The sequence below is a fragment of the Balaenoptera musculus genome, chromosome 7, assembly GCF_009873245.2.
Source record: "Balaenoptera musculus isolate JJ_BM4_2016_0621 chromosome 7, mBalMus1.pri.v3, whole genome shotgun sequence".
NCBI lineage: Eukaryota > Metazoa > Chordata > Mammalia > Artiodactyla > Balaenopteridae > Balaenoptera > Balaenoptera musculus.
This window is the reverse complement of record NC_045791.1, coordinates 11744220-11757190: the sequence shown is the minus strand read 5'-3', so window position 1 is coordinate 11757190 and position 12971 is coordinate 11744220. Positions and strand designations below refer to the sequence as shown.

The following is a 12971-nucleotide window of genomic DNA, read 5'->3' as shown; positions in this document are numbered from 1 at the left end:
GCTGGGGAATTGCCGATATCTGCATTTCTTAGAAGCTTCCGGTGATTCTGAGGTGTGGCCTGCTGTGGAGGAGAAAATCCTATGTCTGCATTCCTTCCCTTCCACTGGTTAAAGGGGTTACTGGACGGCTCCCTGTGGCCAAGAGTGAGACGTAAGATAATTGCTACCTGACGGCAGAAGAGAAAGGGTCTGTCCTTACCCTTCTCCACGGTACAAACAATAGTCAGCTGGAGCACTGCGACCCCAAAGGGCGGGGTGGGGGGCACCAGGAGTATCACCAGACAGTTGAGATAACAGGGACCCTGAGGCTGGAAGCAAAAACCCAAACCAGTCGGGGAGGAGCAAACCCCGTGGGTGACCTGGGGGGGAGATGAAGCGATGCCCAGGAACTTCAAGTCCCTTAAAAAGTAAAACACAGGGGCTTCCCTGGTGGCGCAGTGGTTGAGAATCTGCCTGCTAATGCGGGGGACACGGGTTCGAGCCCTGGTCTGGGAGGATCCCACATGCCGTGGAGCAACTGGGCCCGTGAGCCACAACTACTGAGCCTGCGCTCCGCAACAAGAGAGGCCGCGATAGTGAGAGGTCCGCGCACCGCGATGAAGAGTGGCCCCCACTTGCCGCAACTAGAGAAAGCCCTCGCACAGAAATGAAGACCCAACATAGCAATCAATCAATCAATCATCAATCAATCAATCTTAAAAAAAAAAAAAAAAGTAAAACACAGCTGGATGAAACAAGAGGTGCTGAAACTCCTTGCTCAACTAAGGAAGGAACCCTTGGTTCAACAAATCTGATCGGCGGCCTGGTATGCTAAAAGCACGTGCGCACGCACGCACACGCACACACGCACGCACGCACACACGGTGGCTCCCTCTGAAGGGGTGGCAGAGGCCATGGGGTTCCAGCCACACACGAGACTCGCCTTCCCGGGATTTCAAATAGGATGACCCGCACCCAGACCCTGTTCAGAGAATGCGGTCGCTGTGTAACCTTCCTTCCCAAACTAACGCCGGGGAAGAATCCCAGGCCTCTGTCGTAAGATTCCTTTTGATAACAGAATTCTCATTGAACTTTTCCCCCCCAACTTTTCAGAGCCAGTTCTACTTTTTCTTATTTTACTCTTGGACTGCTGGCAGCAAAGAGCCAGAAGGATTGCAGTGCGGCCCTCTGGCTGTAACCTTTCGTCTCTGGCCTATCCTGTCCCTGGAGGCACGTGGCGGGGACCAGCACCACTCAGAGCCAGCGGACGGTCAGTCACCCACTGCTCAGAGCTCCTCTCATCGGGGGCCGCGTGGGGAAACGAGAGACCCTCGAGCGGGCCAGCCTAGGTTCAAATCCCAGCGCTGCCACCGCTAGAAGCCAGGCCTCGGCGCTCTCCACACCTCTGAGGCTGGGGGTGTGGGCTGGGCGCCTGCCCTCGCCACGTGTGCAGGAAACCACGAGACTCGAGCTCTGTCCTTCACAGACTGACCGCGGCGGGAGGACCTGGACATTCGCAGAAATGTCCTGAGGCCCGGACGCCAGCTGCCAGGGCCCGGAGATTTGCATCCTGGCTCTGCCACTCACAGCACTGGCATCTCGGGGCAGCCGCTGTGCCTCAGTTTCCCCCACAGCGAACCATGAGCAGTTCCTGCTAGGGGAAGAAAATGGAACGCCCTTAGCCCAGGGTCTTGGGCATCCTTACTGATCTGGAGGGGCCCGCAGAGAGGTACAGGGGGCTCTCTCTGCAGACGATGCAGAGTCCAGACCCCGCGGGTGGGGCCGGGCAGCTCATCAGACTCGGCACTCACAACGCTCAGAAGCAAGACGCTGAAAACCGCCAACCCCAAAGAGCCATGTACCCCAGAGGCGCTCCGAGACCCCCTGTGCAGCGACCGAAGCAAATGGGAAAGTCTCGTCCAGCTGGGGGAACACACAGGAGGACACGCTCCTGGGAATCCAGCTGTCACTCGTCACCAGCCTGGGAGCCAGAAAGCCCGACTTCCAGTTCCACCATGAGTAGCTGAGTGGCATTAAGGGGACACATCTCCTCTCCAGCCCTGTTTCCCCAGGTGGAGCATCAGTAACCTGGACCAGCCGTTCTGGGAGATGATGTCCACCCTGAACATTTTGCCCCCAGGATGAAGTAGAACAAGAACTCCTCCTGCGTGCAAGGCGGATCAGGACAGGCGTCCTCGGCCGTGGACTCGTGCTGCCTCCCCTTCTTGTGTCTCTTCCCGTTACTCTGCCGCCCTCTATCCGGCCCGGGGTGGGGGGCGCACCCCACAACTCACCACACAGATTGGGGTCCCCGCCGCCGTCCCGCTTCTGCTGCAGGGGCACGCGGCTCTGCTCCAGCTCCTGGCAGACGTAAATGGTCATCTTCGGCCTCACGTTCCTGGCAGGAGGAAAGGAAATAAACAGCAGGTATGAGGAACCAAGCTCTGTTGTTCCAGAAAGTTCCAGAACACAGGGTGGAAAGAGCAGTAGGAGGGACATAGGGGGAAAGAAAGAAGGCTACAGGGGTACAGAGTGCCTTTCATCGAGGAGCTGTCGGGGACAGAACCCGGTCTGGAAGGACCTTAACAGCTTCGCACAGGCTTGCTGGGGACGGGAGATGGACGATCCCCTCCAGGTCCTGCAACCTGCCCAGAGCGGGCTCCGCCCGGGGCACCAGTCTCAACATAGGAGGTTTTCCAGGGAGATAGTCAGAGCAAGCGCTCTCTCCGGCTCCTTCTGAGCTCATTTCATCCTCACACACCTACGATGGAGGCAGGACCACCCTCCCCTTCTACAGATGAGGAAACTGAGGCTCACGGGGGTTAAGGGTTTGGCCCAGTTGCCAAGTTCCTAAGAGGCAGATGTGGGATTCACACCCGCAGTGAAAACTGCGCTGTCCACGTTGTGCCTATTTAGACCACACGGTCCACGCCTGCCCCCCCAGCAGGAGCAACAGGAGGCAGCTCGAAGCCCAGGACCGTGCAAGCATCTGAGAACCAGAGGAAGCAGCCAAGGGGCTGAGACTCAGAGGCCAAGGCCCCCGTCAGAGAAGAGGGAGGGAGGGAAGGAGAGGGCTTCCAGGCAGAGTGGGCTGCGAGCCACGGCATCTCACTTCCCCGCGGGGGCTGCCACCCCACTCCTGGCGCCTCCCAGCCACACCCTGTGCCCCCAGCGGGCACCGACACCCACCTGCCTTTGATGGCGTTAAAGAGCCGGATCCCATCTGCAGGGCCGCAGATCTGGACCAGATCATCGCGGGACATCTTTAGCAGGTCAGCACCTGGGCAGGTAGATGGGGCCGCCTGTGACCTGGGGTGCGGGGGAAGGGCTGCACCTGCAGACCCCGGGGGAGGGTCGAGCCAGCGTCACCCTCAGGGGGTACAGGCGTCCCACAGGGAGAAACAGCAAGAGCTAAACAACGTCAGGAGACCACAGCCCCAGAGATGTCAGAAGCTCAACAACTGGCTTCACAAAGTCAGCAGAATCGACGGGCATTTGCAGAAGTCAAGAGCCCTCACCGCCTGTGGCTGCCTGGCCCTCCCTCTGGACCTTTTGTTGGCATCACTGTCAGTGATATATCTTATCAGTATGATTATGTGTGCACGTGTCTGGAGACGAAAGCTCACAGCTCCCCTGCTGTTCTGAATGCACCTGGGCACCCGTGCACCCAGCGCCCAGGTCAAGAGGCAGGACATTCCCACCATCCCACAGGCCACCCACCTCCCCCACCCTCACCTCTGGGGAACTGCTCTCCCCACTTCTCACATGCAGAGGAGTTTCGCTTGGCTTTTAGCACCTGTGTGAATGGAACTGAACAGTATGCGCTTTTCTAGGTCTGGCTCTCCCTCCAAGTTCCGTTTAAGGGCTCATCCGTGCTGCGTGGAGCTGTGGATCATTCATGCCCACTTTTAGGTAGTATTCACCGCACGAATCAAGCACAATTCCTGTACGCCCTCCTGCCGATGGGCTGGGGGGGTGCTCCCAGTGTGAGGCGATCATGAGTAACTGTCTGTGAGCATCCTGGTACGTGGATGAGGACGCGTGCCTTCCTCGAAGCCCGAGGAGCCCCCTAGAGCCTTGTGCCCAGGGGGGCTCCGCAAGGCACAAGGATGCCATCAGCCTTCTGCGGAAAACGTCACAACAGCCACGTGGTCTAGCGCCACAACCTCCGCCCCCGTTTCCTGCCACAGTTACGATACAGTCTTAGGTACAACACTGCAGGTACACTGGCTCCCCTTCCGTGGGGAATAAAAGCCAAACTTCTTGCGCTCTCCAAGAGGGCCCCTGGGCGCCTCTCTGACCTCACCTGCCGCGCGGCCCACTCAGCCCCATCACCGGGGCCCTCTGCTCCGCAGCCACACCTGGCAGGCCCCACCTTGCGCCTGCCCTCTGCTTGGAAAGCTCAAACTCCCACACCCACCTGGCTCGTGCCCTTGCCTTTCCAGGCTTTGCTCGAGGACGCCTCCTCGGCACGGCCGACACCAGCCCCTGCTTAAGGGGGAGGCTCCCCTCCACCCTCCTACCGCCCAGGCTGGCCCAGGTCCCTCCACCAAGCCTGCGCATCCCAGAAGGGACACGGCGTGTTGAGATGGGCGGTTTACACCTCCGCGCCGACTCAGAGCTGCCCGAGGACGGGGTCCCTGCCCGACTGCCCTGGTACTGTCTACCCCCAGCACAAAGAACACGCTCAGAAAAGCTGAGCTCAGGGACTTCCCTGGCCGTCCAGGGTTAGGACTCGGCACTCTCATTGCGGGGGCCCTGGGTTCAATCCCTGGTTGGGGAACTAAGATCCCGCAAGGCGCGCGGCGCAGCCAAAAAAAAAAAAAGAAAAAGAAAAGCTGAGCTCAGAGACCACGGATGGGGTGCTGGTTCCCTTCCACTGCCACAGATGTCCTTGAGGACCAGTCTTCTGGTTTCGGCCAACACTTGACTCCCTGTCACTCTGGACCGACTGCCGGGGAGCAAGGTTCAAGGTCCTAACCCTGTCCCCCAGTGCCCCCGGCTCAGGGCTGCTGTCTGATGGGACCACCAGCAAGGGCTTGAAAAACCTTTAGAGAAAGAAGAGCCAGCTTTCCCTTCTCGCCTGTGGCTGTACCACCATCTCCCGGGTCACGGCTCTGGAGACAGCACGACGAGCAGAGTTTGCGAGGAAAAGGCTGGGAGGCTTGCTGAGTGTGCACTGGCCTGTTGGCTAAGGGGCTCTTCTGGGCGAAGCAGAGCCCACACCGCGGGTGAGGGGCATCTTGAAAAGGCTCCCAGACGGTCCTCCCGCAAAGCCACACTCGGCTGGACACCTCAGGGGCAGGAACCGCCCACGAGCCCTCGGCCCAGGGCCAACACACACAAGTGACCACACGCCTCTGGGTCCCCAGGACAGACCGCGGCCCCTGGGGAGCCAAGGGCACATGCTGAGCGTTCCGAGGTCCTCGCGGGTTCTGAGCACCATTCAGAGATGCTCACCCGAGAAGCTGGCGAAGAGCCGGCAAAACTGGGAGAACCTGTTGCGGTGGAGCCACTGCTGGGCGTCCTGCATGGAGGCCGAGGGGAGCAGGTGCTGCGGGCAGAGAGGACAGGCCTTGAGGGGGTGCTCGGTCTGCATGGGACAGGCACCCAGCGCCCAGCCGCAGACACTTACGTCGCTGCCCACGGGCAGGGCCTCCACCGGGTGGGTTGGGGAGCTGTTGCTGAAAGGAAGAAGAGAGGTGGTGAGCGGCCAGGAAGCTCCTTCCTGGGATGGTGGGCGGCAAGGAAGCTCCTTCCCGGCTGAGGATGCTCCCCGCCGGCCCGCCCTTCACTTCCCTCTGCTCTGGGACTCATGGAAATGAAATGGGTCCTCGAGAAAAATACAGACCTGCTCCGTCCCTGGAAAGCCCTAACAAAGCCTCTGGTGTGGATGGGGGTTCTGATTAACTACACACCCTCGTCCCTCAGCTAAGGCTCCGGGGCTCGTTTTGGCCAGATGCTGTGGTCCCCACCCCGAGCCCCAGCCCGAGGGAAGGGCAGGTTGACCAAGCAGACCGGGACACACGCCTCACAGGGACTCAGTGCTGGGACAGCGAAGGGCCAGCCACACCCAGGAGAGGGCAGAGGAGTCCCTCGGGGAATTATTCTGCAGCGAACAAGCACCCACAGTTTGGCATCTGCCACGAGAAAACCATTCTCACGTTTTTCCCCAAAGGGAGGCAGAGACCTGAATGCCTGGGTTTTTAAGTCAAGAGAAAGACACATTGAGAGACGACCCTTCCAGATGGACAGTGGCAATGGTACAACTTGAACGGACTTAATATTACTGACCTAGCCGCTTAAAAATGTTAAAATGGTAAATTTTACCACAATGAGAAAAAAACAGACCCCTGAGGGGATGACCCCTAGACCAGTCATCGGTGACTACAGATGCACGTCATCAGGGTCTAGGGGGTGCCAGGGACTTTATACATGTTCCCCTGACCCTGCGTGGAATTCATGCTCCCCCGGTAGTGAGGAAACTGGAGCTGCAGGAGGTTAAGGAACTTGCCCCCAGAAAGGTGCCGATTTAAGACTAGGTCTGCCTGAATCTAAATATGACAGCCCTTCCTTGTGCCCCCTTCTCAAGGAGGACTGTCCTCACCTTGTAAATCAAGTTCATGTCTCGCTTGCCCATCAGTAGTTATCTCTCTAGCAAGCATGGGCTCCGTTCTGCATGTTCTACCCTCACCTGTTAAACCCACCTGGCAACCTCCCTGCCTCACCCTGCCCCCACGAACAGGATGGGCAGAGCCGGCACAGTGATGCCGCAGCCCTGGGACAGGTGGGACAGGTGCCCGCTGGTCCCTGCAGCCCTGTCACCTCAGAGTCAGCACCGCCTGCGCCTTGGCAGGGCTGGGTGACCAGCAGTGAGGCCGCTTCTGTGCTGCCAGCCCTGACCCCTGACTCCTGAGCTGAGTCCCACTGTCTAGTGACCATGCACAAGGGTGCAGAAAGATCTAAGAAGCCCCTCCAGGAACCTCCCTGGTGCTCCAGGGCTTAGGACTCGGCGCTTCCACTGCAGGGGGCGCGGGTTTGATCCCTGGTCAGGAACTAAAATCCTGCAGGCCGCTTGGTGCGGCCAAAGAAAGGAAGCCCCTCCAGCCGCTGCAGGGTCCAGAGGTCTGCCTCCTGAGGCCCTCGATGCCCAGGAGGTGGGCTTTCCCCAGGGAGGCACCAGGCAGGCCACCTCAGGGGGCTGGCCCAGGACCCCCGCAGCCCAGCCCACTTTAACCGGGGGACGGAGAGGGTGCTTGGTGCTCGGCTGCCCTAGCAGACAGCCTTTCTAGAGGTGTGTTCAAGCACAAAAACCTGTGCACGTGATGCTAAAAGTGGCTGTGAATGTAACACCAGTCAGCCGCCCTGAAACCCAAATCGATGCCAGGCTATAAAGGAGCAGAGACCCAGGGGGGAAAGTGAGGAAAGGAGCCCACACCCGTGCTCACTCCAGGGACCGCAAAGGGAGAGAGGGTGCACGTACCCTTCGCCAAGGCCGAAGCTGTTCGGAGAGCCGTTGTAGCTTGGGGACGAGGCACTGTTCACCTGGTAAACCACGTCGGGCCACGGGGAGCACTGCAGAGAGAGAGCACAGGGCAGCAGTGGTGCCGGCCGGGCCACTCGGTGAGAAACCACGATCCTTCCACACCCAGCCCACACTGACCCGGCGCTCGGGGACGGGCACGTTGCTAGGGCCACACCGAAGAAACCAGGTAGGGCAGAGAAGAGACAGTCCCCAGAGCAAGCAAAGCATGACATGTGTCTGTCTGAGCTTCCGAGGAGTCAAACCAAAGAGGGAAACCTCATCGGTCCCTTGATTCCTGGGTCCACAAGAAAAGAGACTAAAAAGCAAGACAGACCAGTTGCCCACAGGCGGGTCTTCACGGTGCAGACAAATGGGAGCAAATGCACGAAACAGGGAACACGGGGCCACAGACCACTGCCAACAGAAAATCGCCAGTGAAGCTCAGTATCAGAATCTCCCGATGGGCCTCAGCTGAGGGGGACAGACGAGGCACCTCCACACTGACCGGGAGCAGCTCCCTTCCAACCCAAGTCTTCGCGCGTTTACTGCATTTCAGGAGCTCCCCCGCTTGCAGACCAGGGAGACGCAGCAACACGAAAGCTGTGACCCCTGAACTCCAGGAACTTCTTGTGCGGAAGCTCAAACGAACACGCGAGAATCCCCCAAGGAAAGCAGAGACGTCAGGCGCTGCCTGGTTGGGGGCGGCAAGGGGCAGCCCGTGCCCCAAGCATTCACTGCTTCCCTTCCCTGTGACGACACCGTTTTGGACACGGCCAGTCGGAAGCATTCCTGAGATTTACTATCACCCACCCGACCACAGGGTGGGTCAATATTTAACTCTGTTACGAGTGAGGCCTGGAATGCGTTGGTGCCGAATCCCGCAGCCCCGGGTGGGGGGGCGGGAGGGGAGCAGGGAGGCTGATGAACAGACAAGAGGGGATCCGGCAGCTCCCAAGGTCACAGGCCAGGTGCGGATTTCAACACCTGGCCTGGGACAGGCGCTGGGACGTCGCCTGGAGCACGCCAGGGGACCTGTCCTCCAGCAGGGAAGTCAGGGGAGAGGCAGGGGCGGGGAGGAGAAGGGTCACCGGGGTGCATCACCAGCACACACCAGGCCTGGGAAGGGCTAAGGGTCCGAGCCCGGCCCCACACCGTGCAGAGCTGGCTCTGCCCTGCTGCCAGGGGGCAGGACTCCCTGGGCCAGGGCTCTCTGGCCACCGTCAGCCTCGATCCTATGAAAAGCCAGCACGCAGCTGTCTGCACCACAGAATTAGCAGCCCTGCTGCACATACTTTTCTGTGTATGGCTTGTAACCCACACACACACACTCACACGCACACACTCTCACACACACACACGCGCACACACACGCACACCCTCACACGCGCGCGTGCACACTCACACACCCTCACACACACACACCCTCACTCACACACCCTCACACACTCACACACCCACACACCCTCACACACACGCACGCACACCCCCTCACCATCACACACACCTCACGCCCTCACACACCCTCACACATACACACACTCACACACGCACACACGCGCGTGCGCACACACTCACACAACCTCACGCACACACGCGTGCACGCACACACACACACTCACCCACACACACACACACACCGGTCTCTTAGCCACCTGGTGCCTGGGCCTCACCCTTCACCCAGACTTAACCCCACCATGGTCAGCACTGGACCTGAGGCATCCACGGAGGGCCTCCTGAGTAAGTCAGATTATTCAGTAGACGAACCCAACACCTATTAACTGGCCCGATGGCAGGACACAGCGGGAAAGAGTTGTTAAAATCAAAAACAGAGCCCAGTAAAAGAGGCAGCAGCAGCAGTGACCCGTGACAGGAGGAAAAGGGACCTGTGGTACGAAGCATCTCAGAGGTGGCCTGGACGGAAGGACGGCTGGAGCAGGCTGGCATTGGCGGCAGGGCTGAGAGGAAACGCACCCCAGTATCCACCCAAACAGCAAAGAACGAGAGTTATTTACAGTCTCTGACCCAGCAATCCCCCTCCGAGAACAGACGCTGCAGACGTTCTTTCCACGTGCAGAACTACACTCACACAAGGTGTTCGCGGTACCCTGTGTGAAATGGCAAGAGCCTGGAAATAACCCAGTGTCCACCAAGGGGCCATCCAGACAACGAAAGCTACACAGCTGGATAAAGAACTAGAAAGCTCTTTATGAACAGACAGGAAACAGACTCCAAGAGAGGCCATGAAGTAAAGACAGCCAACCACAGAACAGTGTGTGTGTGTACTGTCGGGGGAAAAAAGCGCGCACGGGGCAAACGTGTGTGAATTGGTTTCATCTGCAGAGAACGCTGGGCCAGATACACAAGGATCCGGGGTCGCCTGCTGCCCCGGGGAGAGAAACCGAGGCCAGGCAGTGCTGGGAAGGATATTTTCTGATGGAGATGCTCTTATACCTTTTGAATTTGGACCACATGAATATATTATCTATTCCAAAAAACTAAAATAAAAATAACCTGATTTTGAAATGCGCAAACGGCAGCAGAGGGCTAGAAGGTACTTGTGAAACACCTCCCTGGACACCGGGCCTTAAATGAAAGCAGCTCCAGACAAAGGAACACACCACGATTTATTTAACGGGAGCTCTCGGAAGAAGCATTCACCCCAAATGTGCACTTTTCCAAGGATCTAAACCAACCCTCGCCGCCCCTGGTAGAAGGCTCCGGCCAGCTCACCTCTGAGAGGATGGTGGTTTCATAGGACGGCTGGTACTTCTCCTTCTCTTGGGCCGTTCTTTTCTCCATCTTCTCTCGGTCAGTCTTCTGCTTCCGGTCAGCTCCCTTTGGCTGTAAGTGCAGAGCACAGGGGTCCAATGAGTTCAAAGCAGGCAGAGGCAGCTGTCGGGGGGAGATCCAGGGCTGAGCAGTGCCCCCCCCCCAAGGCCAGCACACTCCCCACCTCACCCAGAAGCCCAAGAAGGATCTCACGGACAAGAAAGCATCTCTCTCACCTCCCAGGCATCCGAAACATGGTCCTCCCTCCCGCCTGGAACCCTTCCCCACCCCGAGGGAGCTCAGCGCCTGCTACAGGGTCCTACGGGGACTCTACAGGGTCCGCCCAGCTGCTCATGCAGAAATGCTTGGAGCAGAGCTTTACCAGTGGCCACTTGCTAATGGAGAGGACCCCTCGAGAGCCTTACGTGGGTTCCCCGTGGAGAGTGACAGGAAGTGGATGAGCCAGGAGCTGCTGGCCGGGGCTCAGTCTACACTCGCAGGCCATCTTGGCCATCGTGGGGCCTCCTTGCCCACAAGTCCTAGGACTACGGCCACGCTCCCGGCTTCCAGCCCAGCAGGCCCAGCTGAGGGGGACCATCCTGACCACTGGGACTATCCCCTCCTGAGTTCAGGGCCTGGTGGTCGGGGCCAGATATCAAGACTCCGCAGGGCCCAGAACTGAGCGCTTCACTCTGTAGGCAGTGGACCACACGCGGTGGGCAGTCAGGGAGGAAAGTTCATCCTCAAGCTCGATGGTGCCTCTGGGATCATCCTGGCGGGCACCTTCCTCAGGCTGCAGCTTTTGACTCCCAGCTCAGGAGATTTTAGGAAATAGCCCTCGGGGGATGCCCAGGCTGGAGGGAGGGAGGTTTGCTGGGGGTCCTATGGGGACATGAGTGACAGATCCGGTGTCCAGTGGGAGGGCCGGGCATGCGGCAGCCGGACCCCCGTCATCTGGTTTCCCTGCTTCACCTCCGTCCTCCTGTCCCAGAAAGGAGGCCCTTCTTCCCGGCCCAGAAGCATTACTGGCAAAGCGTGGCCGAGCCTGCCTGTAGGGGGCAGCCTGCGGGCAGCCGGCGGGGCAGGGAGCGGCCCAGACACCCCCATGGAGCCCCAGGGCAGGGCTCCGAGAAGCCAGGGCTTCCCAGCGACCAGGGTGACGTGAGACGGGAGAGTGATGGGCGGTTCGGCTGGGCTGTGCCTGGCCCCAGTGCACACCCGTCTGAACTGCTGCTGGCGGGGGGGGGGGGAGGTGGCTGGCCAGGCCACCTCGGGCATTCTGGGGAGCCCGCTTCGGGTAACAGAGGCGCCTACCCCGGGAAGCTCACGGGAGCCATGGGGAGGGCTGGGCACCCCCGGCGCAGACCGCTCCCCCCTCCTACCGCCCGGCCCGCCGCCCATTCCCAGGGCACGCGCTCGGAGAGCAGTGGAATCACACTGGACGCACCCACCACCTGAGGGCAGAAGACAGCTGGTGGAACCCTGGACCTGGTCTCTGCGTGACAGGGAGGGGGTGGGACTGCAGGACAGGCAGAGACCACCCGCTCGCTGCGCAGCCTCGGAGCTGTGAGCCAGAATCACCCTGGACCCCGGAGCAGACCCAAGACCAGAGGCACCGGTGGACGGGGTCGGCAGACGAAAGCTCCCCAGAGATGGCCACGTCCTAATACCCAGAGCCTGGGAGGATGTTACCTTACAGGGCAGAAGGGGGCAAGGTTGCAGATGGACTTAAGATGGCCAACAACGCGAGATTAAAATAGGAAGACGAGCCCGGATCATCCCAGGGGGGCCCAGTGTAATCACAGGGGCTTAAGAGTGGAGGAGGGGCGAGCAGGGGAGTCAGGGCGATGCGTGTGAGAGGGGCTCCACCTGCTCCAGCTTCGAGGATGGAGGAGGGGCCACAGGCCAAGGAATGCGGAGGCCTCCAGAAGCCGGAAAGGGCAAGGGAAGGGAGAGTCTCCCCTGGGGCCTCCGGAAAGGAATTCAGCCCTCCTGACGCCCGAGTCTGCCCAGCGAGGCCCGGTTCAGACCTCTGACCTCCAGCATCAGAAGAGAGTGTGTAGTGCTGAGCCACTCAGCTTCAGGCAATTCTTTTACAGCAGGAAGAGGAAACAAATATGGGGCAGAAATGGAACTTCCTTCGGAGGCCGGTTTCAAGGCTTCATAATGATGCAGCGGGTTTCTGGAGGGTGCTACCGCCCTGGCAGAGAAGACAAACTCACGCTCCCCCCACCATCCCTCCCTCCCCACCCAGGGTGGCAGCACTAACTGACCAAGGTGGCCCAGGGCACGGAGCCCGGCCAGGGCCTCAGAACCCTTTGCCCACAGCCCTCGGGCGGCCAGACGCTATCAGTGGGGATGAAGCCAGCCGCCCGGCTGTGTGGCCTGAGTGCAGACACGGGCAGCTTCAGGGCCTTCCAGCCGCTTGGGAAACAGGCCAGGTCACCACTCCGCCGCCAGGTTGATGGTTCTACCTGTGGGCACTTATTTCCACATCCCTCCCGAGCTCAGGAAGATCAACACTGACCCAGCTTCCTCTGGAACGAGGCCCTATTTCTACGGCCACTCACTCTGGCATCTCCAGCCCCGGCAGACGGAGCTTTGTCGGCAAGTCCCCAGGTCCCCTGACTGTGAAAGACGGGAAGGACGGGGAAGGCACTGGGGCTGGTCCGCGCCCCGTCCCGGGGCACCTGCTGGG

General features: G+C 59.8%; 1 protein-coding gene across 4 annotated transcripts in view; it reads right to left on the bottom strand.

Annotated features, from left to right (window-relative positions):
* Positions 1 to 12971, bottom strand: part of TFCP2L1 (transcription factor CP2 like 1) — a 60438-nt gene that overhangs the window by 8128 nt on the left and 39339 nt on the right. For all 4 annotated transcript variants that reach the window (XM_036858988.1, XM_036858989.1, XM_036858990.1 and 1 more), the window contains 6 exons: positions 10235 to 10345; positions 7463 to 7554; positions 5615 to 5663; positions 5440 to 5533; positions 3169 to 3259; positions 2274 to 2377 (listed from right to left, as the gene is read on the bottom strand). In XM_036858988.1, the coding sequence (XP_036714883.1) occupies positions 2274 to 2377; positions 3169 to 3259; positions 5440 to 5533; positions 5615 to 5663; positions 7463 to 7554; positions 10235 to 10345 (541 nt within the window). The remainder of the gene's footprint in view (positions 1 to 2273; positions 2378 to 3168; positions 3260 to 5439; positions 5534 to 5614; positions 5664 to 7462; positions 7555 to 10234; positions 10346 to 12971) is intronic.